Genomic DNA, 25,813 nt, shown 5'->3' with positions numbered 1-25,813 from the left:
GGCATGAGAGCTGCCATTTCAAAAGAAGTTTAAAGACCCCTTTGACTCATGTAACTTGTTTAACAGTTGTCTGGAACATGACATGCACTTTTACTACAGTCGTACCTTGGGAGCTGAATGCCTTGGCAATTGTACATTTTGGCTGCTGAATGCCGCAAACCCGGAAGTAAGTGTTCCAGTTTGCAAACATTCTTTGGAAGCTGAACATCCAGTGTGGTTTCCGATTGGCTGCAGGAGTTTCCTGGAGCCAATCGAAAGCTGCGCCTTGGTTTCCAAACATTTTGGAAGTTGAACGGACTTCCGGGACGGATTCCGTTCAGCTTACAAGGTATGACTGTAATGGCTTGCAGGGAGCATCTGATCCATTAGATGATTTTGCCCAGCTTAAATTGTTTTTCTCAATTGATTAGAGGAAGGGCAGGGTGTGTGAAATATAATCTGTCAAGAAATTTTATGTCTCCTGGAATATTGTACACTCTTATTTTTCTTCTTTGGCGATCACTCGTAGCCGAGTAAGATTGTCTTCCATGAACACGGTCTTAACAGCGAGTCCATAAGTGACTGTGGAGGCCAATTCTAGATCCACACGTCCTTCCACAGTGGGGACGTAGGTTTCCGGACAGGACATTAAGAAGGAGTGATACTGTATTTACTTATTTGTGTACATAGTTTATATCCAATTTCTTCTACATAGATATATGCTCTTAAAGTGGCTAAAAGAGTTGTAAGAATTGAAGTACAATATAAAGTCATAAATAAAGCATGCAGACTAAAACAGCAATAGCCAATTTAAGTAGAAGGTAAAATCATTCATGTCTAAGTTAAATTAGTAGTCCTAAAATGCCCAGAAAACCATGAATGGCACTTAAATTATAATAATGAGATGTTTTTGGTAGGGCATTCCAAAGCTGTGAAGGGTCACTGGTAAAAAAAATATGCCTTTCTAAAGATTTCATCCATATTAAAATGTTTCCCTATCACATGTTCATGAATTTGAGAATATTATTTATTAATAACTTAATTCCACTCTTCTTTCAAGCAGCTCACGGCAGCTATGGAGTTTATTTATTTATTTAATTTTTACACCTCTTTATTTCATAGAATTCTATTAAGTGGTTTCTCTCCCCACCCCCAGCATTTATCTTAATAACAACCATATGACTTACAGTAGGTTGAGAGACAAGTGCCCAAGGTCATTCAGTCAGTTTCATGACTTGAGTGGGGATTTGTACCTGAGTCTCCATAGTCCTAGTTATTCATACTGTGTCTCAACACTGAATTTTTATTAGTTGGGTAGACTGTATACTATAACAAATATGCATCTATCTTTGATCTGTGTTAGGAATTGTGCAGTGCCATTTTATACATGTCTATTCACAAGCCAGCTGCATTGAGCTGAACATACCTTACTTCCAGGTATGTTTAGGCCTGTAGATTTAGTTTGTATTTTCCTTTGATTGAGTCATTTTGGCAGTTGCCCAGTGATGAAAACCTTGTTGTAATAGCAGTGTTCAAACAGATCCTATACCTTTGTATTGTTGCCAGTTCTAGTACTTTAGGAATATATGCAGCATAACAGGATAATATTGGAGGGTTTCCATCCTTAGGTGGGGGAACGCCAGATCTTTTAAGTGGTGGCATAATCTTCATAGAGGCAAATAATGAAACTGTTGCTTTCTTTTTATGCATTTCTTCGGACATGTAGGTAATTACTCCACAGAAGTTAGAGTTGCTTAAAACAGAAATAAGAGACAACATAGAAGCACCTCTGAAAGAGAACCTTCGAAAGCTAGATAAAGTAAGTAGAAACAAAGTTTTCTATGAAATGAAAGTTTTATATCCAACCTTTTCTTCAAAGTATAAAAATATTTTTAGTTAGCTGGCTCCATAATTAGTTACAATTTTTCTAACCAAAATATATTTTCCTATCTACTGTTACTTATATTTGATGGACAGGAGAGGTCAGTGTTTGTCTTCTTTCTGATAACATTTAAATACAAGCTGATTAAATAACAAGGTGAGCTTAAAGACCCATGGATCGAAGTTATCTTGCCATGAAGCATAACAGTTTGTTTTAATTCAGCTTCCCTGGTTGAACACAACAGTCTGTAAAAGTGAAATTAAATTCTGATAAAGTCCTCTCCCTGGCTACATAGGAGAGGGAAAGTGTAGTGTGTAAGCCTGTTTTGCTCAGGCACCTTCTGGCTCACCTATGTCATGCTAAACTGGGTTAGTGCAAATGCAACCATGCAATGCCTCCTGTTTTGTGATTAAAGAGGCTGGAGATAGGATCTTACCCACTGCACTATTAAGCTTTTGGGCCCATGAGCGTCACAGAGGCTGGCACAACCCTTCAGTGACTAAAGGTAACAATAAGAGAAAGAACAGGATTCTCTTGACAGTGCCTCAGCTATCTCAACTAGGGCTGGGCGATATCTGGTTTTCAACTATTACCAGTTAAACATTGTGATATTTCGCTATATCACGATATGTGAAATAAGGCTGGAGCTATGTAGAGGTGAACATGGCAATGTCCTGGCAGCTGCTATTACTTATGGGTCTAACTCTAAAACTGAATTTTTTTTACTTAACATATTGTTACAACTGTTATGTTATAGTACTACTGTACCAATAGTAGCACAGTTTTTGTAAAATTAAAGTTATAGAAGTAATTATTAACATAGGTATCAAAGCTTCCCTAAAAATTTAATTACATTACTAAACAAGAAAAAGCAAATTCAGTGTCACACTTTTAGATATTCAGATATCCTTGGTTGGAAAACCCAGTGTTTTTTGCCAACTGGTGGCTGCTGCTTCACAAAAACAAATGCACCACATACACCACCAACCGATGGGGGGGGGGAGACACACATAGACACTCGCATACTCACAAGCAGTATGCACATGCAGATGGAGGGGGGAATGACAGAAGATGGTCAAATGCCAAAGGAAGGTGTCTGTTTTTACTAACCCCCGTTTGTTTTTTACTGGGGGGAAAGGGCTCCAGAATTCTGAACCTTGCAGGCTTTCCCTAAACCAACTACCAGCCTGGTGCCTTTAAGCAAGAGCCTTGAGGGAAGAAGTCCCTGCTTGCCGGCTGGATGGCTGAGGAGACAGAGAGCTAACCATTTCTCAAAGTTCCATTTGGCAATATCTGCTTCGCGATACTTGACTCAGCCTGTAGTAATTTGTAGTGAATTGCTCCTCCTACATGAGACAGGGAAGGTTGACTGACAGTGACTGCTAACCGGTTTTCAAAGCTTTGTTTGGTGATATCTGCTGGGCAATATTTGTGTCAGCCTGCTGTGGTGATTTGTAGCTATTTCTTGTTGCTGCAGGAGGCAGGGAAGAGCTGACCGAGGTGGAGTTAGCAAGTGCTGCACGCACAGGAAGAAGCATCGGCTTCCTGGTTTTTCCAATATTGTGATTTTTTAAAATACAGTGGTGCCTCGCAAAACGAAATTAATTCGTTCCGCGAGTCTTTTCGTCTTGCGTGGTTTTTTCGTCTTGCGAAGCACGGTCAGTCGCAACTGCACCTCTTCAAGCGGTTTTAAGAAAAAAGGAAACAAACTCGCAAGACGTTTTCATCTTGCGAAGCAAGCCCATAGGGAAAATCGTCTTGTGAAGCAACTCAAAAAACGAAAAACTATTTCGTCTTGCGAGTTTTTCGTCTTCCGAGGCATTTGTCTTGCGAGGTACCACTGTACCACACACACAATATGTGATAAATTGCAAAGTCATTAAAAAAACCTGTTATCATGATTTGATATATTGATTTATAGCACATCCCTAATCTCAGCTGTTCTTCCCGGCAATATGACTCCACTGCTGCAATGGTCACTGGCAAGGAGCATTCACCGTTGCTTCTGGAGCTTAAGCCAAACAATAGTATTACTGTATTTCTTTTGATGCAACTGTAAATGTTGCCATCAAAAACAATTAACAATTGTTGACCTGTTTTCAGTTTACACCTGATACTTAATAAACATCTTGTGTGTTCATTTTTTTCTGCATGGGTTTGTATTTTTTATTCACTTTAGTCACGTATGTTCTTCTTAATTAGGAAGCAGAAAAATGGAGAACAGAATATAACAAACTTCGCTATGAACATACTTTCCTTAAATCAGAGTTTGAGCATCAGAAAGAAGAACATGCCCATATTTTAGAAGAGAACAAATTAAAATATGAATCTGAGGTAAGGAAGAATATTTTAATATAAGAAAACCCATAACATTTGAATATGAATTTAATCAACCGTAATAAATTTGAACCCTGCCTAAAGCATAATCAGTCAGGCCTTCTGCTTCATGAATGTCTTAAGAAAAAGGAGGAAATATGCAGTTTACCATATGTTAACTTTAGAGTAAGTCTTGCTGCATTCAGCCAACTTACTCCCAAGTAAATGTGTGTAGTTCTGCAGCCTTACAGTTGTGATAATGAACTGATTGCATATTTCATTGTTCTACTGTTCTTAATCAAGTGAAAACATCTTAGAAAATGTGTTGATATTTTTCCTGACTAAAGAATTACCTCAGGTGTGTTATTGGTTCCAGTTTTATGGGGGACACATTTCTGTCACTTTAATTTTTCTGTGAGAAAAGGGCCTATAAAACATAGTGCTAGTTTTACCAATGTATTGCTTATTTTGAATGAAATGAAAATGTGTTTTCATTTTAGAACAAATATATTTACTTTTATGTGCTTTTCTAGTACTTCTGGGCTAGAAAAGCACAGAAAACAATGTTTATATGTTTATGTTTACATAATGTTATATTTAAATACACTTTGACCACTTCCAAGCACAGGAACATGGTTCGCGCGCGGTGGGTTCTCATTCACTCCCTCTTGTCTGCATACACGGTTGTGTGTGCACCTGGTGCAAGGAATCATTGAATCTTTTGGGTTTTCTGAAGTCACACTCAGACTGGAGTGGGCCCATAGTGTTGTCTGTTCATTTACTCATAGATAACGAGACTAGGCAAAGATAAAGAAGAATTGCATAATCAGCTGCTTAATATTGATCCTACAAGAGATGGCAAGCGTGTGGAAGCACTATTAAGAGAAAAGGCTCAACTAGTTCAGAAATTAAAGGGTTTTGAAGCAGAAGTAGCAGAACTAAGAGCTCAGAGGGAGAACTCTGGTATGCAAGCAGAAAATGTGCAAAGAATACAGGTGCGACAGTTAACCGAGATGCAAGCTACAACGCGATCCTTGGAGGTAGGAGATTCTGATTGTTCTCCCTACAAGACATAGTAAAGGTGTACACTGTGTGTTAACTTAAACAATGAGAAACTCACATCAAGCCATCAATGAGCTTGATTCTTCCTAATCAGATTCACATTTCCCTAATAGTAATAAGATTACTTCTTTGCAAAGTAGTTCTGAAAAATATGACAGATTTATCTACAAAGTGGTTTGAATCATATTTTTTTAAAAAAGATATTTATTGAAATTTTCCACTTTAATACATTAAAAAAAATCAAAAAAGAAAAACAAAAAAGTTTAAAAACACATAGAGTTCACAATCCTTATTTTTCTATAACATATTGCCCTGACTTCCCCACACCTCCTCTTCTTATATTCCAATTCAAATTGTTAGTTCAGCAAGTTCTTATCCCTAATTTTTTACCTATTTCTATTTAGTTCATTTTAAAAAAGCCAATTTTACCTTATAAACATCAATATTTATACATCAGTACTCATTCTTAAAACCTTTTTCTAAAGTCGACCCAAGTTCCCTTCCACGACTTCCCCAATCTTCATACAAATAACAAAACAGAATAAAAACAAAAACAGATTATAATTATGCACCCTTTGGATTCCCAAACTCCACCCCCCCTTTCCCGGTTTCAATCCCCAACAAATGTCCATCAGTCTTAATCTACTATCAGCCTGGAGATCTCACGTCCGAGGCTCTTAATTCTCTCTCAATTCCTCTCTGCCGGTTTTTTTGATGGTCCTTAATATTAAACACCAGATCTCGGAGAAGCTCTGGCCCAATGGGATCCATGTTTCTTCCAGCCAGACCTCCATACTTAAAAGTGGAGCCCGAATCTTGTTTCTTACTCCTTTCAAATCCAAATGTCCCCAAAGCTCCAACTTCCACCTTAATCAGATTTGTAATCCTTGGATCTTAAGATCTCCATATAAGGAGATCTCTCCATTCTTCAATCTCCAATTCAAACCAGCTTTTCGACATCCAGTTCTTATTTTCCTTTGTAGCCATCATGTCAGGCCTCTGGCTCTCCTTTGTCATCTGCAGCATTACAGCTCCTCCTTCCTTTTCCTCAGGAACAACATATATCTCTTTTTCCACACTCTCAAAGCTCTGAAGTTTCTCTTCTTGTCCAGCTGCATGGACTTCCTGAATCAAGTCCTTATCAAATTCAATGAGTTTATTTACTGTTAAATCCAGAGTTGCAACATTTGTAGCCAAAACATCAATTTGGCCTTGTAACTTTCCCAAGAGAACAAAAACTCTGTCCAATTTAGCTTGTATTTTCCCTCCTTCAGCCATTCTTGTAATGTCCCAAAACCCCCTCTAGAGGGATTTTGGTTACTTAATATTCCTTCCAGTTCAAATCCAAAAGTCAAGTTAGTTTGTATCAGTTCTTCCTTGTTTTCAACAAATTATAACCAAATTGTAACAAATTAACCAGCAGAAACAAAGTTCTCTTTTTCAGTCTTGACATCTAATTTGACAGCTGTCAAACTCTTCAATACCTCTTCAACAGGCTCTCTCGTGGATCACTCCCGGGTCCGGGGGGGTGGCACTTCAGCTCCCAAAATTAGCTCTTATCCTCCAGTAAGATTTCTTATACTGCCAAATCGTGAAATTAATGTCTTTTACCCAATAAAAAAGAAAAGATTCTCTCGACCTTAGTTAGCAGGTCCTTGCTTTAGATTATTTACAAGACGGGGAGACGGACTTCCTGTTTGCGCCTTCCCCGATTGTGCCTAATTCAAAAAAATTTTTTCTTTGCAAATCCAATTTCCGTACTACTCACGGGTTGTTGCTTTAAAGTCCAATTACTCACAAGAAGAAGTCAGCGCTCTCCGGCCATGGCAATGCGGCTTCACTCCGCAGGAGAAGCAGTTGACTCTCAGCACCACGCCGCTCACCCCGTCCCCCGTTCCGAAGCCTTTAAAAAGGCTCCTTCGCAGGTCGGGGGGGCGCAAATGGTGCCCGCCGAGTCACCAGGTTCACAGGCTTCACCGCCTGTGATTTTTAAGGGTCCCCGCGTCGCCGCAGCGGGAAGACCCAAATCCTGCGGAGCCGATTCCCTCCGGAGCTCGGAGGGAATCCGCCATTCGCCGATGGCGCTAACCCGGAAGTGGTTTGAAGCATGATATTTTGAATAATCATTGCGGAGTCTACAGGTTTGAACTTTTTACATAAGATTAAAAGTGGAAGGATATTTTATTCTGGTAAACAAACCTGTCTGTAGAATCAATCAATCAATCAATCAATCAATCAATAAGCTGAATAATACACTAAGGTCCCAAACATTCAATAAGCAAATTCTACAAATGGGTCCAGCAACAATATCTTATACAGCTGTTCAAACTTATTAGGAGACTAGAGGTTGTGAGGGGGAATTTCAGGAGACTTGTATAGTACAGGAAGGTAAGTTTTTGTTTTATAAAAAACCCCCACCTCCCTATTCTAATCACCCCTCGCCAGATCACCATATTTTTCCACCTATAAGACGCCCTCATGTATAAGACTTGGGGACTCGGATTTAAGAAAATAGGGGGAGATGGCCCAGAGTATAAGATGCCCCCTAATTTTTGACATTATTTTTTAGGAAAAAAACCTAGTCTTATACAGGGAAGAATACAGTACTTTCTATAAGCTGTTTGCAGCTTGAGTAGACCAATTTCCTCTTCCCCCACCTTCAGTTTCCTATTTTCTTTTTCTTCAAAGGATCCCCTAGCATTGTGTGTGTCCAGGAAGTTCACAGGTTATTGTCAGGCTTTAAATGCAACTTGCATATTCTGTGAAGCTGGGGAGATGTCTGGGTAAATAGAAACCACTTCCTTATTTTTTATGACCCTGATTTGCTTGCCAGCTGATAGCAAATTTATATGTCTGAGTGCCAATTAGAGAGAATAAATGGGGTCTGCAGGGCAATGCTGCAGTGTTATCCCCACCCATAAAAGCAGTTCCATGATAATGGCTTCAGACAGGACCACAATACCTCAAGAAATGCATCTTATATGAACTGACCCAGACCCTGAAATCATTATCTGAGGCCCTTCTTTGGGTGCCTTCCCCACATAAGGTCTGGAGGGTGGCAACACAAGAACAGGCCTTTTCTGTGGTGGCTCCTTGTTTGTAGAATGCTTTTCCCAAGGAGCCTCACCTAGCACCTTCATTACATATCTTTAGGCGGCAGGTGAAAATGTTTCTCTTCAGCCAGGCATTTGGCTGATTAGCATTCTATGCCCTTTTAAATGTCTTTGTGGGAGATGATCATTGGTTTGTTTTTGTTTTTAATTATGCATTTTGTGTTTTCATTTTGTATTTTTATGTTGTGAACCTCCCTGTGATCTTCAGATGAAGGGCAGTATACAAATTTTAAAAATAAAATAGGTGCACGAGCTTTATATTCTTGTTCAGGTCTGAGAGGGAGAGAGACTGTTTTAGGGTGGGAGGTGGGAGAAAGGACATTCCCTTCCCCCTTTCTGCTGCTGTGCTGCATGTTGCTGAAGAGCTGCCAGCCCCAAACCTGAGCATTTTATAACTTTGCAATATTGTGATGTAGTTCTGGTGCTTGAACTAGCCCTAGCTTCCTAGGGGAGCTATTTAACTTCAGAGCAAATAAGCTAACCATCTAAAATATGTTAATGCAAAATGACCCAGAGAACTCCAAAAAGATTTGAGACCTCAGACGCTTACTCACTAGAAGTAATGGCACTGATTTTATTGGCCTCTTGAAACCAGTTCATCAGTCCCAGCCAGGTGGCGAGGTTTTGAGTGAAGGAACCTTACTTTTGTGCAAATAGGTTTAGAACTCTGCTTCAAGATTCATTTCTGTGAAGCAATTTAAGATTTCCTTTCTTAATTTTAAGGCTGAAAAACAATCCCTTAAGCTGCAGCTGGAACGCATTGAAAAGGAACTGCAGATGAGCAGTGAGCAAAATACGCTCTTAAGAAGCAAGCTACATAAAGCTGAACGAGAGATCAGTGCCTTGACAACTAAAGTAAGTATTTTGATGCTGTCAAGACAGTTTTTTTGGAGATGTTACCAGAACCATTATCACTAATTTTATCTTTGGAGACAAATTGTCTCTATTACACGGCTTTATTTCTCTCCTTTTTCATAATTCAGTGTTTGAAAAGCCATGTTCTTATTGTCCTTGGATTTTTCTGTTGGCATGAAAACATAGCATTTTGTTTTTGGCACTGTTCCCTAAAGCAGTAATGACATCCACAAATCACATTTAATAACACTTACTATTGTGAAGATAGGAGGTTGTCTTATGCCACATCAGACTGTTGGTTGGTCTAGCCCAGCGCTAATCAACTCTGAGAACTAGTTACTTGAGGTAGCAAACTGGACAGAGAACTTCTGGCCTAATCTTTTCCTTGACATGCTTGTTCTCTGTGTGGAGGATAAATGTGCTGCGAGCTTTTAGTCATGTACAGACTGAAGTGATAGTCCAGAAGCAGTTTTACTGTGACCAGTGATAACATGGCTGCATGGGCATTAGCACTTGCATGAGTGGAAGTTCCTAGCATGTGAAAGTGGGATCAGTGACTTTTTAAAAAATCCGCCTTGGTTTTTAAGATGTAAGGCATGCCTTCTCAATAGGTATATAAAGAAGAAATTGCTGGATCAAGTTAATCTAAATAGCCAGTACTTTCGCTTGCGATCTCAAGATTCTCACTCTTTAAATGTTAGTGGGCTTTTATTTCTTGGATGGGGAGAATTGTAGTTTCATGTTCTCAGCCTGAAGCTTGTGCCAGATCTCACCTGTGATAACAGCCTATTTCTTAGAAAGCACCTTCCCCCTCCATCTCAATTCTGTTTGGGAAAGGGGGGGAAATAAGATGTCTTGCAGCGAGTCTAAGCTGCCTAAAGAGAAGGGGTGGAGATGGGATCCAGATTAAGATAGTAGTGCTTAAGTCACAATGGGACTTGGTTTTAGTGGGAACTAAGTGCAATTGACTTTGTCTGGATCCAACAAGGACAAGTAGAAAAATGCAAGTAGAAGCAAGAGAAGCAATATTATTAACCATGGAGACATGGGTTAATGGAACCTGATATATTCAGGGTCAAAGACTGTGGCAACAGAGAAAAAGTACTGGGGGGAGTAGCTGGTTAAGTGAATGGAAATATATGCTTTCATATTATGTTGTGTATTTTGCTTTTCCAAATTTCATATTGTTTCCTGTTCTGGTGGAGCCACTTTAAACCTGATACTTATAGAGATAAACAGCATTAATAGCTGCTGAGTGTCATGCGCCCAGAAAGTGGCTTTCAAATATTTACATATTTTGAGCCCAAAATAAGTATATTCCCAAATAATTTCTTACGTTAGAGCAGGACATTTCCCCTGCAGCTATGTAAATGGCTTAGAGAAATTGTTCCACATATTATTCTGTTTTCTTCCTTCCGTGAGGGCAAAATAGAAACTATGTTTTAAAGCACAGAAGTACGAAAACAGAAATTGGGTAACCACAAGATGACTGTTGGAGATTGTAGAAATGATAAACTGTGATCTTTCATCTTAACGGCCTTCTATGTACGCTGATACCTGCAGCAGTAGCTATTATTAAAGAAGCCAGGGATCCATATGATAGAGAATGGAGCTGCAACTTCTTCAGTGTGGAATAAGTCTTATTGTGAGAATTAACATTAAGTATAAAGGAAGTATAATAGGGACGCGGGTGGCGCTGTGGGTTAAACGACAGAGCCTAGGACTTGCCGATCAGAAGGTCGGCACTTTGAATCCCCGTGACGGGGTGAGCTCCCGTTGCTCGGTCCCAGCTCCTGCCCACCTAGCAGTTCGAAAGCATGTCAAAGTGCAAGTAGATAAATAGATACCACTCCTGCGGGAAGGTAAATGGCATTTCCGTGCCCTGTTCTGGTTCACCAGAAGCGGCTTAGTCATGCTGGTCACATGACCCGGAAGCTTTACGCCGGCTCCCTTGGCCAATAAAGTGAGATGAGCGCACTGTAATCTTGAAATGTCACTGCCAATTACTGTGGACAGTTCTGAGCTAGATGTAGCAGTGGTCTGACTTGGTTTAAGGCAGCTTCATATGATCCTGATCAGCAGTGATACAAAAACTAACATTTTTAACTAGAATAACCATTGATGACAGATAGACCAAGAAGGGATGTGGTCAAACCTTGTGATGTGTAAATGACAAATGGAGATTCCTTTTTACTTTAAGAAAATCAGTGTCTTAACTGTAGTTGCTTAATCAAATACTAATTCTTAAAACTTGTGTAGCTTCTACACTAGCGGTTGTGATTACATTTGACATTGAAAAGCGCTTTCTCCTACTGCTTAATTCTCAACAACCCTGTAATTACTGTACTAGGAAAGTTTAAACTAGAATTTCGGTTCATTTCAGACAATGATTGTCTTCAATGTTTTGATTTTTCTATTGAAAAAACATTGTTACTTACAAGGCAGGAAGACAGCTGCTTTGGTTTTACATTGTGTTGGGTTTGTGACGAAGCACGTTGCAATTTCTTCTCCAAGGTTAGCTGTTTGCAAGTGACATATAGGAGATAGGTGATCTGCCATAATACTGAGCCAATTATACCAGGCCAGTGATTTTAATGGCATAGTTAAGACTAGCACTTCTCTAGCATGAAGGCTTATGTTGTCAAGGTGACAGATTGCCTCGCAGAACATTGAACTCAGTAAAAAGAGCAAGTTGCCAAATTGTGTGCATCCTCTGTGTGTCTGTTTTAAAATCTCTTAAAACACTGTAGATGTTTTAGACATCTGAATGCTGGCTTTTAAGGATGCTCTTTTATGTTAACACCTTAATGATAGTAGTACAGGCAGGTCCCAGTTTCTGAACAAAATGTGTTCCCAGGAAATCACTTGTTAGAAAGCATTCGCATAACAAGCTGACGATTTCCATTCTTTGCTATGGAAATATTTCTAATCTGTGGTGCCTCTCCCTGTTCTGCTGTGGTTACTTCCTAAAATGGCTGCTGCCAGCTAGCAGAAGAGAAAGGAAAAATTGAATTGTCCAGTCTCTCTCTTGATTTGTCCACTCTCCCTCCTTGCACCACCACCACGGTTTCTGCCTGAAAATGGCTGCTGCCGACCAGCAAAGCACAAACAAAGGAAGTAGACAAACGGCCTGCTTGGATATCTGAATCAGCCATTCACATAGTGAGGTTTGAGCATAATTATGTTCAGATAACTGAATTTGTTTTGATAGCAGTATCTGTAGGTATTGTATCCCAACTGATCAGCACAGCTTGGAATGGACTGAGTGCATTTCTCAGCAGTGCTCATAAATGAATGAAAAACTTAGTATTCCCACATAGCTGTATAGTATTTTTATTAGAAATGAGGTTGACAGTTTCATTTAAACATTGACCTAAATGCTTAAGCCACTTGGAGCTAATTTGCATGGCTCCAGGAAATAGGTTTTTCATGTGAAATTGGTTTGCATGTGTCTATGTGCACAAGCATGTGCATGCAAGCAAGCCCTGGTTCAGACAAAAAGTTTTCATGTGCAGAGGTGTCTTGTTACAGGTTGTATATATGTATCAGGTGTACATGTGTATCAGTTATTACCTAGTCTTCAGTTCTTATTAATATCTGTTGCAAGTTACATAATAGCAGATTGCAGTATTCATTAATATTTGTTTGAAATTGTATCTAAGAATTCTCAAATAATATTTGTGTGTGCAAAAGAGAGATGGAGACCCAGCTCCTGTCAAATTGGGTTTAAGAAAGTTGCTGATCAGATGAATGCAGTCTGTTACAGGTACATGACACTAGATTCCCCTATTTGGTCGGACATTGATGAACATAACCTGAAAGCTTTTATGGTCTATTTTTAATTCCCCCCCCCCCCTGTAATTCCCTACTTTGGGAATTAATTTATTATCTTTAATATGCTACCTTTCTACCCAGGCACCCAAGATGCCTCAAAGAATATAGTGTTGGGGTCTGACAGACCTCTATAGGGATGGTGTTCCATTGTATGAGTGCCGCTGTTGGAAAGGCTCTGCTCCTAGTGATTTCCCTGCCATGTCTCATTTGGCGATGACACCCAGAACAGACTGTATATTTTAAATGGTTACCATTTTAAAAATATTTTTCATAAATCATTTCAGCTACCATATTTCTAGCTCGGGGAACTTCCTCCTATGGAAGTAGGAGAAAACCTCAGAATCTTTCATCCAGAAGAAGATAGGAGGGATTCTTGCATGATTTTATCCTCCTTGAGCAGAAAAACTGTTCTGATCAAAACTGGAAATTGATAAAACATTATCTTCTATAGGTTGAAGAACTTAAGCATTCACACAAGTTAGAAATAACAAACATCAAGCTGGAAGCGGCAAGAGCTAGGACTGAGATAGAAAGAGAAAGAAACAAGATTCAAAGTGAAATAGATGGTAAAACTTTATTACTTCAGTGATTTGTTATTGCCACCAATTATAGATACAGATTTTTGTCTTTGAGAAAAATTTAGAACAGTCCAGTAAGTACTGTCGTGCAGCCATATCCCTTTCACTGGGATACTTTCATTTTAATGTGTCACTTTCAATAAGCTGCCATGGGTTTTGTCCAACATGTAGCCCCACTGCACCCAGCTATGTGCTCATATACCTGTAAGCTGACATAACAGAAGTAATCATGGATATAATTAGTGTAATTCTTAAATTCAGTGGGGGCTTTTCGCCATAACTGTCATAGCTTTGTGAATATTTAATTTTTAATGTGATCTTTTTCTGGGGTTGGAGGGATATTGTAGCATTTTAATGATAAAGTAAAACATGAATATATTCTCATATTGCAATAATTGTGTGAACCCTCTCTTAAATGAGAATTGTCATCTTGTAACTATCCATTCATCATTATTTATACTTAGATGCTCCCATTAATGCCAGTAGAAATAGCGTCTAATTTTAATTCTGTAAATGCATGTGGAATGCATTTCTGGTGAAGTTTGAACACATTTAAATGTCATTGATTTTCCCACAGGTGAAAGTTAAACAGAAACTTAACCTTCCTTCTGAAACTTGTGGGACATAGGCTGCAATCCTGTGTGCGTGTACCTGGGAGTAAATTTCACTGAGCCCAGTGGGATTTACTTCTGAGTAAATATTCATTGAAGGTTCTTAGCCTAATTCTATAATACTTCCCTAAAGCTACACTGCTTTAAGTAGTGGGAAAGTTGTGGGGAAAGTTGTACTTGAATGTAGGAAAAATGAATGGTGGCTTAAGTGAGTGAGCAACAGATTCAGTTTTATCAGCTTCTGTGTAGTGATTTTCAGAGCTTTCAAATACTGTAAATGTTTAAAAACAGGTTTACACTCAGATAATGAAATACGTAAGAAAACACTTGAGCAGCACAAGATGCTTTTAATAGAAAAGGATCGTGAATTAGTACGCAAAGTACAAGCTGCAGAAGAAGAAGGCTTCCAAAAACTTGCAGCATTACAGGAGGAAAAGTAAGTATGTTTTCTTCTCTTGCTCAAAAAGAGTTTAAAATTGTAGCAACTTCCCTGCTTATGAATATAGTCGTTGTGCATTATGTTCCAGCTATAAAATTGCTGCTGCTAGTTGCTATTGCTACAGTGGACAGGGTGTTTTAAATGCATCTCACATTGCTTCACTATCCTGAAATCACTCTTGCCCTGTCCAAGGAAGCTGCTGAATTAGTTGTGCCTGGCTATGAAATCTGTAGACGGGAGCTTGTGCTGTTTCTGCACTAATCATGGAACACTGAAGCTATACCAGCCGAGTAGAAATGTTCTCTCTCACATATATATGTTTATATATGTTTGTTTGTGATATGATTTAAAAAACAAAAATCTGTTTTTCACAGCTCTTAAACACTCTATAATGTTTCAGGTTAGAACTTGAAGCCAGATTATCTGAACTGGAGAAAATCAAAGTGGAGCAAGATACTCAGAGGCAGTTGGAAAAGGATGAGTACAAAGAGAAGTTATCTGCTCTGCAGGTGGCAGAAGAATCCAGCAGAAGGGAAATCAAGGATCTTAGGTAATTTGTAGAGGTTTTAATTCTATTTAGGAATTGGAGTTTTTAACACTTTATCAGAAAGTGTTATTGCCTGCTGAACAAAGCCCTTGACACTTCACTGCTTGTGTCTAAGCTGGGCAGATGTTTTTGTTTCTGCAGAAATGGGTTTATAGAAATAGGTATTTAATTGGTAGACCCTTGTTTTGCACCATTTCTTTGCCAGCTGAAGCATGCTGTTGCCTAAAGCTATTCTTGAAACTTCTACATTTGTTCACAATTACACAATATGTGCACAATATGCTATAAAATACAGTGAAGAAACTGATAACTATTGTATTAGATTTTTTGGGGGATTATATCTTATACAAACATATATCGCTAAAAATTGTTTGGAACCAGTCCTCAATACATGCATTGTTACTCCCATTTATTTCCTCAACATCCTTTCTCTCCTGCCCTTCAAGTTTGTCTTTCCAGTTTCAATATTCTCTAAACATTCTATCTGTTAAGAACTTTGTCTTGTGAACTTTTTATATATTCAGCCATGAATTCATACCCATTTACACTCTGATGCACACAACACAGAGAAAATCAAATGAGTCAGACAAGGTCACAAGGAAAAGGAAAGGAGAGATTAAAAGAAAACTGGGAAATTCAAGTCAAGCATAGCAGCAGGTGGTCTTCAGTTTTGTGGCCTTTTAAACTTTTTATCTGTCAAAAATGTCTATACCTCTTCTTTGTATAGTCAAATCCATTTAACTCTTAGTGTCCAGGTATCAATGTATGTTTTTTATACTATATTTCCAATATGTAATAATTGCCTTAATTTAAATGCCAGTTTTACCGTTCTAATCTTAAGCATTTTGTACCTTCTTTAAGTTTGAAAGAGCTGGGATGTTTCATAATATCATCACTCCATAAGACCACTTTCCACATTTTCCTAGGACCGACTTAGCATGCTTAGCCAGTTCTCAAAATTCAGCAGTTACTGGACATTTTCATTATATATGTTTCAAAATGTTTCCCTGGCCCCGACACTTCCAACAGCTATCAATATTAACCCACCATTTATTAAAACATTCCATTGGATGCTCAGTGCATTCTGTGTAGAATATTCTGCTGAATTCATCTTAAGTATATATCCAAGCCTGAGAGAGGGACAGTCTTCTCACATTCATATTTTTTTAAAAAAAATATATTTATTGAAATTTTCAAAAAATAAAAAAGAAAGACAAAAACGAGAAAAGAGAGAAAAAAGAAAAAGAAAAAGCAACAATTGAAAAAGTTTACATTACTTACTTTCCATAACCAATTTCCTTGACTTCCCCACACCTGCCCTTCTTGTATTCCAATTCCAATTTTTAGCTCAGCAAATTCTTGTCCCCACACTTTACCTTATTTTCTCTAATTCATTTTACTTAACCAATTTTAACTTATAAACCTCAATCTTTATATATCAATACTTGTTCTTAAAATACTTTTCCTAAATTCGCCCCATCAATTTAATTAACCCATTTTAACTTAAAAACCTCAATCTTTATACGTCAACACTTATTCTTAACAATCTTTTTCTAAGGTCGGCCCCAAATCCCTTCCCCGAAATCCCCATTTTTATGTTAGTGGCAAAACCAACTTAATTAAAACAAAATATATTTATACACCCTTTGGATTCCCAAAGCCCCACCACCCCCTTTCCCGGTTTCGAACCCCAACCAAAGTCCATCAGTCCATCTGCAGTCAGCCTGGCGACCTCACGTCTGAGGCACTTAACTCTCTCTCAGTTTCTCTCTGCCGGTTTTTTTGATAGTCCTTTATTTTAAAATCCGAATCTCGAAGAAGCTCTGTTCCAATAAGGTCCATATTTCTTCCAGCCAGACCTCCATATTTAACAATGGAGCCAAGATCTTGTTTCTTACTTCTCATAGGTCCAAATGTCCCAAAGGCTCCAATTTCCACATTAGCCAAGTTTGTATTCTATATGTCTTCAGATCTCCATATAAGGAGATCTCTCCAATTTCCATTCTTCAATTCAAACCAAATTTTCATCATCCTGTTCTTATTTTCCTTTGTATCCATCTTAACAGGCCTCTTGCTCTCCTTAATCATCTGCAACATCATAGCTCCTCCTTCTTTTTCCTTCAGATCCTCATGTTCCTCTTTAAACACCTTCTCAGATGACTCAAATTTCTTTTCTTGTTTGGCTGTAAGGATTTTTAGATCAACAACAACACTTCCCTGTTCATCTGCAGGAACTTGAATCATATCCCTTCTAGGCTCAGCAACTTTATTTACTGTTCCCTTCAGTATTGTGACGTTCATAGTCAAAACATCCGTCTGTTCCTGCAGTTTTCCCAGGAGAGAGAAGGTCTTCTCCAGTTCAGCCAGTATTTTTCCACTTACAGCCATTTTTGTAATGTCCTGAACCCCCTCTAGAGGGATTCTAGTTTCTTAATGTCTTCCAATTCCCACCCAAAAGCCAAGTTAGCCTTTTCTTCTTTATTTTAACAGTTTGTTACCAAATTGTAGCAAATATAACCAGCAAAGTCAGCAAAAACAAAATTTCCCTTTTCTTCCAACTTTGACAGCTAGTTTGACAGCTGTCAAAGTCTTTATGCCTCTTCCGCAGGCTCTCTCACCGATCGCTCCCGGGTCTTGGGGGAGGGGTGAATTCCATTCTCAATGTTAGCTCTTATCCTCCAGCACAATCACTTAAATTGCCCCAACGTAAATTTAATTGCTTTTCTCCACAAAGAAGAAAGGTATTCTCACAACCTTAGTAATAAAATCCTTGCTTTACGATGTTTACAAGGCGGGTAGGCGGACTTCCTCTTAACACCTTGCCCGATCGTGCCTAATTCCCAAAGAAAATTTCCTTTTTAAGTCCAATTACCGTGTTACTCACGGGTCGTTACTTTTAATCCAAATGTTCAGAGGAAGAAGTTAGCGCTCTCCGTCCATGGCATGCGGCTTCATTCAGCAGGGGAAGCAGTCGACTCACAGCACCACGCCGCTCTCCGTCCCCCGTTCCAGAGCCTTTAAAAAGGCTCCTTTGCAGGTCGGGGGGGCGCAAATGGTGCCCGCCGAGTCACCAGGTCCACAGGCTTCAGCGCCTGTGGTTTCTAAGGGTCCCCGCGTCGCCGCCGCGGCAGAACCCGACCCCTGTTGAGCAGATTCCCTCCGGAGCTCGGAGGGAATCCGCCATTAGACGATGGCGCCAACCCGGAAGTAGTCTTCTCACATTCATAAGCTATTCTGGTAACCTCTTTTCACTGAAGACCAGGATAAAAATTATTTCAGTGATAAATATAAAGTTAATGCTGGGGAGTCTCTTTCCAAAATGCTGGAAATTAGTTTTCATTTAATTCCATAGTTCCACTCTTGTGTCAGATTTTGTTTAATTTAAAAATGTCCATCTAGTGTAGACCTTTTAAAAATTACAAATCCCACTTTGTATTCATTTATAGGCTAAAGATTCAACAGCAAACTATTCATTCTGAGGAGCTTGAAAAAGAGAGAAGTGAAAATGCTAATCTAAAGGGGGTAAGGATCCAACATCATGTTCTGTCATCTTCTCAAGATAGATCACGTTACTTTCCTTCTTTAATTGTAGCAGCTTGTATTGAAACCAGCATATGATAACAGGTGTGCTTGTCAGTAGTGTCTGGCATGCAGATGTGCATTGCCTCTGAACAGACTTGTTTCGTTATCATGCCAAGTAGCTGTTGTCTTATTCTTTATGAATCTCTCCTGTTCCTTTTTAAAGTGACTATCACATCTTATGGCAGTGAATTTTGGAAGTTAGCTATTTATATGCTGTGTGAAGAAGTACTTTCTTTGCCCCAACATGTCTGCCAAACACTTAACACTGGGTGACTAGAGTTGTTTTCCTGTGGGACTAATTTGTATAGGTGACTCCTACTTGCTCCAGGCCATGCTAGATTGTCTTTAATGCACCTTCTGTGGAAGGCACTAACTTACCTCCAGTTCTGCTCTGAGAAAACAACTTCCACAGCTTATTTAATATGCGAACTTGCAGCTGTGTGCATATCACTGAAAAATAATACAATACTTTTAAGAGATGCAAAAATGGCACACAGGGGAAGAATAAGAAAATGGCACAAACATGGCACATGCGGGGAGGGGTGCAGGAAAGCAGGAAAAAATGACGAGCAGCCTTCACGAGAGTGTTTGGGTACAGAAGAGGTGGTTGGAGAGGGTGATTAGAGGAAGCAGAGAGACTTATGGAGAGGGTTGGAGAAACGATGGAGGCTTTTCAAGTGGTGCTCAGGGTGGCTTTTTAAACTGACTGCAAGTAGGCACTCATTTGCAGACGTCTGCAGTAAATGCACAGGTGTTGAGGGAGTAGGATCTATGGCACATTGGGTTGGATCCTGTAGTATGGCTCCACTTCCTATTGTTCACATGTAACTGCTACAGTTGAGTGATGTGTACATAGGGCTTATATGCTGTTTGGTGGGACTTCTAGAGCTTTGATAAATGATTTCATCAATCATTTTTATGTTTCTTTTGCAGCGCATCCAAGATTTGCAACTCCAAGTGGCTTCTCTGTCACAGTCGGAGAATAACTTGCTAGTTTCCAATCAGAAACTGAAGGAAATGGTGGAGAGATTAAAACATGAATGTCAGAATGCGAGAAGTCAAGCAGAAAGGGCTCAGTTAGATTCAGAGAAGTATGATTTCATTTTTTATATTTTGCTACTGTTTTCTCAAGAAAGTAAAGTTCTGTGGAGAGTAAATGGCCCCAGATGTTTATCTTGGGTTCAGTTGCCTATATTGTGAATTTTCTCTATTATGATAGATTTGAAATGTGAATTAATTATGTCTTGGTTTCACTACTTATTTGATAGCACTGATAGCCTGGATGCGATCCCATGTACACTAATGTGGAAGTAAGCCTAATTAAGCACAACATGCATAGGAATGTGCTGCACATTAAGATGATATACATAATGTTGCCATAAAAACACATAGACTGTCTAGGTAGAATTGTGACATAAGGATTTATTAACTAATTATGTCTTTTCTGTAGCAGGAAAGTAATTTACCTTGTTCCATTAAGTGTGAATGTAGTCTGTACATATAGCCATGTACTTAGTTAACTCTTAATCTATCATCTGCCTCTCACAGCAACTCAATAAATACAATACAGTACGATCACATCTTGCACACAATTAACTTGCACAATTGTAGTCTTGCATGGTTGAAAGTTGGCTGGTTGAAACTGCTTTTGCATTGGACTTTCCTGGTGCAGAAAGAGCTTTTAAAATCTCTGGGTGCCTGCTGGGCTCTGGGATGCTCTTGCAAGATCTCACGGGAACTCAGGCAGCTCTATGAGATCTCAGGACAGCATCCCAGAGCCTGGTAAATGATGGTCAATTTTCTCTCTGGATGGATATTTGGACTCACAGGAGCCTTTAATTACTCCTACTAACTCATTTATAAGGCCATATAGAAATGCCCCAACATAGTTTTGTAAATGCTGTTTTAGCACTTGACATCCTGCAAGTTTCAGATCACCTTTCCCATTGTTTATGGAATTGTAAGAAACATGCCTTCTAGGTACGTCTGGATTTCATTTAGCCATGTGCGATATACTCAGCACATTCATGAATGCAGTGATTTAACTGTGGATTTGATATGCAAGAGCAACCATTGCTTTTTTTCCCCCTCCAGAAATTTGGAAGACAAACATGTCGAATGGCTAGAAGAAAAACATAAACTCATTCAGCGTATTACAGAGGTAGAACAGAAGTATAACCAGATGAAAGAAAAATTGCACCGGGCAGCAGTTGCTCAGAAAAAGGCATGTCACTTACAACATATATCTGAGGGAAACTTTTTCATTCTGGGTTAGCTAAAATTATGTTTCTATAACAGGATTCTAATTGTAGCCAAAATAATGTTTGTAATTTGTAAAACAAAATATTGACCTCTATTGCTAAAAGCATTTGTGTTTTAAATGGCAAAAAAAAGCTGTGATAGCATCGAGAAATAACCCTAGTTGTGACATCTACCGGTAATTTTTGTTTGTGGATAGATATTAACAGCTACACACCAAAGCTAATTAGATTTTTAAAATATGTAGCTATATTTTTTCCTGTGGAAAAATGCAAGTGCTGCAGAAATATTTTCACAGCTTTGCAGAGTACCAGCGACCTTTCTTTCCCTCTCCCCCTACACACCAAATAAATTAACAGGGAATTTCAGTGACTGAGGAGAGAAAGAAGCACATGGCTTTGTCTCACTACTTGATGTCCTAGTAGGATGTGTTCTTTCTGTTCCTCTTTCCAAAACATACCTTTTCAGTCAGGGTCTCTTTTTGCATCAATCCTGCTAGCCTTTCCCACTTTACCAATGATGTTTGTAATAAAATGACAATAATGTTTTCTCTCTTTCGGTAATCATAGTTAACTCCAAATGGATATCTCCCCACCCCCCATAAAAACACCAATTTCACAAATGCTTCCTCCCTCATACTTGATTATTTTTCTTACTGTAAGCAGGTTGATGTGCTCAGTATTAAGTACCTCCATCCCAATGAATATATGTACCTAATTTGAGAATTTGGGGATAAGACTCCAATTAGAGCATATGGGTTAGAAAATGGTATGCTGCATTGGAGGTCAACAATCAAATGAATGTTTATTTCTCTAACTATACATAGTATTTGCCCTATTTGCAGAGGAAGACACTTAATGACAAAAAGCAAAAGAAGTTACTGGAGAAGATAGAGCTGTTGGAAGCCAAGAGAGAAGAACTGGAAACAGAAAACCAGGTGTTAAATAGGTAAATTGAGATATTGCTTGCTCTTGAATTTTGTTATGTTTCAGAGACAGAATGACTGTCATCATTACTTAATAAATTCCAAAATAAATTCTTTGCTGCATCACTTGAGATGGTGTTGGTGGTAAAGTTTGCATGTTTGAAGACAGTGTCCTATTTGTTTCACGTCTTGACTATTTTAGGCAGAATGTTCCTTTTGAAGAACATATTCGCCTTCAGAAAAGACTAAAGGATTTGCAGCGGAGACATAACGAATTCCGCAGGTTAATTCTGTTTCCCAACATCCCAGTGCTGAATCAAGTAGGCTTATTGTCTTCAACTCCGATACCTGGAGCAGAGGCATCCTTCCCTTTCTTGCCGGTAAGTGCAAAGTTACATAGGCATTCTCAAAGAGATGGTTTAAGGTGGTGATAACAAGAAAATGAGCCTGTAAGACAGGAAGAAGTGTTGAAAGCTTAAAATTCAAAGCAGGTTTCTGAAAGTTTTGGATATGAGAAAATATATAAAACAGCCCCCTGTGGTGGGCTAGACCCAGAATTCAAAGAATTACCTTAAGCAAAGCCAGTAAGTTTTTACTTCATTGCTTTAAACATCAGAGTTCTGTGTTCTATTTATAAAAAAATGCTTCGGGAAGACTTTTGCTTTCAAAAGCTGTTTGCCATATGACATGGATATCTGCTGTTTGAGAAACAGAATCCCAACACCCTCTCATTTGGATTATGGACTATTTTATACACAGGTTATACTGTATAGGTTTCTTTTTTTTAAAAAAAAAAATAATAATTCTGAAAGCCACATTCTTTTGACTTAGTGAGCCATACAAAAATATCTAAATAAGTAAACAGAAGCCAGAAAGGCACAAGTACAACATCAGATTGCAATGAAAGTGTTAGTCATAGAATATCTCTCTAAATGTTAAACATAAGGGGTTGCTTCTTAATTTCAAGGAGGAACAGCATCAAAAAGAGCTTTCCCTGCTTCGCAAGCGCTTGGAAGAACTAGAAACCACCCAGAGGAAACAGCTGCAGGAGCTTGAGGCCTCTACTGAACGAGCTCGGTCAGTAATAAGCACGGACTCAAACTCTGATAGACATAAGCTTGTTGAAGAGTATGGTCTACCAGCTGGGGATGCCAAATAAACACTTGACTCTAAAGCATCATATACTTTTTGTCCTTTGCCAAAAACACACCCAGAAGTGCCTTGAAGTAGAGGATAGTCTGTATCATTTTCTATATTTTTAATTAATTGTTTTTTAAAAGCAACAACAGCAGTAGAATTCAAGAAAAAATGTGTGTGTTTTTTGTGCGTGTGTGTGAGAGCTCTTCTAGTTTGGATTATAGGAGGAGATCCATCATGTTGCACTAAAGATTTTTTTCTAACAAGACTTTTCTCAAGTCACTTAGGGAGTGCAGTAGCTGTGTGGAAAAATCCCCCTTTCCAGTTTGACCATGAAGTTCTCCATCTTTCATCAGTACTGTGAGCTTAAGACTGGCATCATGTAATTAACAAGACTGAAACAACCCAAAACATTATTGGTTGAACCCTAACAACCCGAACAACTAAAGGCCGGTAAAATTCTGGGAATATGATCTCTGCCTTTATAAAGTACTTTATTATCTGCACTTTAATATGATTATAAAGGATATCAGAAGTAACAATCAATATTTTAAAATGATTATGAATTATGAATATATGATTTTTACCTTTATACAGAGAGATGTGTGCGGTGCAAAACAATTTTTGTTAACAAAAAAGTGAACAAATCTATTTATTATAATATATTTTTGTAAAATCTTCCTTGTTGTGTGTTATTTACTTGCAGCAGTGGTGTAAGAGCACTGATTTTCTTATTTTAATATAGGGGTAGATAAATATAGGTGTAGATAATTAAAATATAGGGGTTTTTTGTTCCTACCTAAGTGCCCTTGATTACCATGCAAATAATTAAAAAGGCACCTAGTTCCTTTTCTTCGTGCAACAGTGAAAATACTTTTGTGTTGGCATATGTATTGGAAGTTGCTCAGAGTTTCATGCTGTTCACCTAATGCCAACCAATTTTGGGTTCTGTGTCTAATGGGGAACAAGCCATGCAGAAGAATGGTCATTTTTCTGGTGGTTCTAGATATTATTTCATATCTGAAATAATCTCCTACTGTTTTGGAGACAGACTCAACACTGATTGTAGATGAACTATGGTGGCTCTGCCCCTTCCTGCTCTAATCTAGACAACTCTTGTCAAGCAGTCTTGTATGACAATTCGTTAAATTAGTTTTCACAAGCAGTTTGGTTAATCTTAAAACTATCAGGTAATCACAGAGAATCCAAAAGCTATGGTTATTGTTTTGGGCTGTGGTAAATTTTTGCTGTGTCTTGAGTAATTGGGTATAGGGAAGAAGTGGAAGATTTCCTCAACAAACTGATGTCTGGTGGATGAAGAAATCACCTCAATTCCCGAGTCATCGATGAACAAGTAAAAGGAATATTCACAGGTAATCTCTGATCCCTTCACATGTTGTCTGTAACTTTAATATCAAAGTGCCATGTATGTTGAACTGCAAATATTAGAAGGCAGCAATAAGGTCTAGAAAGCATGCAAGGTATACTTAATGCACCAGGATATATTATTTTAGAACAACTGTGTCACTATACTTGTTTGGCTCTGAATAAGGCTAGGCCTTCTTTCTCAGGTTACGCATGTAAATAGGGAGTTCTTTCCCAACTGGAATCTTAAGTCAGACCATGGCTTTGTATAGAATACCAGCCAGATTCCAGAAATAAAAAGGCAAGGCCACATGACCTGGAAATTCCAGAAATAGCAGGCCTAACAATGCTAAGGATGTGTTATGTTTCATATTGTAAACGACATTCTGTGTAGCAATTTGATGGTAACACCACAACCCACTCACTGCATTAGATGCTTTACACTTAAGTAATATAGAGGCCTAGCATGAGCTGATATGGAATGCTTATACACTTCCAAGGTAGCAAAGGGGCAGTGATATTATCAACTTGTCATTGTGCCACATAGCTTGGGACCTGCATGTTCATTGTATACAGATTCCAGAGTCTGTATTTCACTCTGATTCTTTTGGTAAAACAGAACAATCATGCTGGTGGCTGCCAAACCTAGAGCATAACTAAATGGGTTCACTAGTTACTTGGTGAGGACCACATTTTGATGTGATGTGTACTGTCATTTCACAGCCTCACATGGCAAGATCTTCAAAGTGGCCTAAAGAGGTAATATATCACCCAGCCTCTCTCGGAAATGGCTGTTCAGCTACATGGAAGAATTTGGCTTCAGTCAGTGATTCCCTCCTTTGCAATTTGGCAATCTGGTAGGGGAAGAAGGGAGAATATGTGTAGTATAACTTCTCCTGAAACTCCCAGTACTCGTCCAGAGCTGCCACAACCGAAGGGGAGGAAGGACAAAACAAACCTTAGGCTAGTGGGACTTCTCTTGCTAATGGCAATGACCTGCATTAGCAACTAAAGTATTCAAAAATTGTGATATAAACCTCCAGCTGAGAGACCAGAGAGGTATGGAGAAAAGGTCATTTCATGCCACTCTAGCTGAGTAGAGGTACACTGTTCTTTTCCTTTTGTAAAGCAGGGGTTTTGCTATAAAAGTCTGACATGTGTTCTCACTTTGAGTTGCTTTGAAATGTTGTAGTTTTAATTATATATACACTTCAAGTTAGCAAGACAAGTTAGCAAAGTAAACAACAAATACTTTGTATTTGAAATAAACATCTCATGTAAATATCCAATGTATTTTTTCATCAATGCATTTTTATACAAACGTCATTT

General features: G+C 38.7%; 1 protein-coding gene across 14 annotated transcripts in view; it reads left to right on the top strand.

The window, feature by feature from the left end:
- CEP83 (centrosomal protein 83) overlaps window positions 1–25,813 on the top strand; it is a 34,383-nt gene that overhangs the window by 3,985 nt on the left and 4,585 nt on the right. For 12 of the 14 annotated variants that reach the window (XM_053407406.1, XM_053407404.1, XM_053407411.1 and 9 more), the window contains 13 exons: window positions 1,706–1,798; window positions 4,064–4,195; window positions 4,966–5,217; window positions 9,076–9,207; window positions 13,493–13,607; window positions 14,522–14,666; window positions 15,070–15,219; window positions 18,663–18,738; window positions 19,732–19,889; window positions 20,893–21,022; window positions 21,902–22,005; window positions 22,185–22,362; window positions 22,950–24,492. In XM_053407406.1, the coding sequence (XP_053263381.1) occupies window positions 1,706–1,798; window positions 4,064–4,195; window positions 4,966–5,217; window positions 9,076–9,207; window positions 13,493–13,607; window positions 14,522–14,666; window positions 15,070–15,219; window positions 18,663–18,738; window positions 19,732–19,889; window positions 20,893–21,022; window positions 21,902–22,005; window positions 22,185–22,362; window positions 22,950–23,141 (1,857 nt within the window). In that variant the 3' untranslated portion in view covers window positions 23,142–24,492. Of the gene's footprint in view, window positions 1–1,705; window positions 1,799–4,063; window positions 4,196–4,965; window positions 5,218–9,075; window positions 9,208–13,492; window positions 13,608–14,521; window positions 14,667–15,043; window positions 15,220–18,662; window positions 18,739–19,731; window positions 19,890–20,892; window positions 21,023–21,901; window positions 22,006–22,184; window positions 22,363–22,949; window positions 24,493–25,813 lie in introns of those variants that run through there. The other 2 variants (XM_053407412.1, XM_053407413.1) reach the window with 2 other exon arrangements.

Source organism: Podarcis raffonei, chromosome 10, assembly GCF_027172205.1.
Source record: "Podarcis raffonei isolate rPodRaf1 chromosome 10, rPodRaf1.pri, whole genome shotgun sequence".
Taxonomy (NCBI): Eukaryota; Metazoa; Chordata; class Lepidosauria; order Squamata; family Lacertidae; genus Podarcis; species Podarcis raffonei.
Note: the sequence above shows the minus strand (reverse complement) of the source record. Positions and strands in the feature narration are given on the sequence as shown.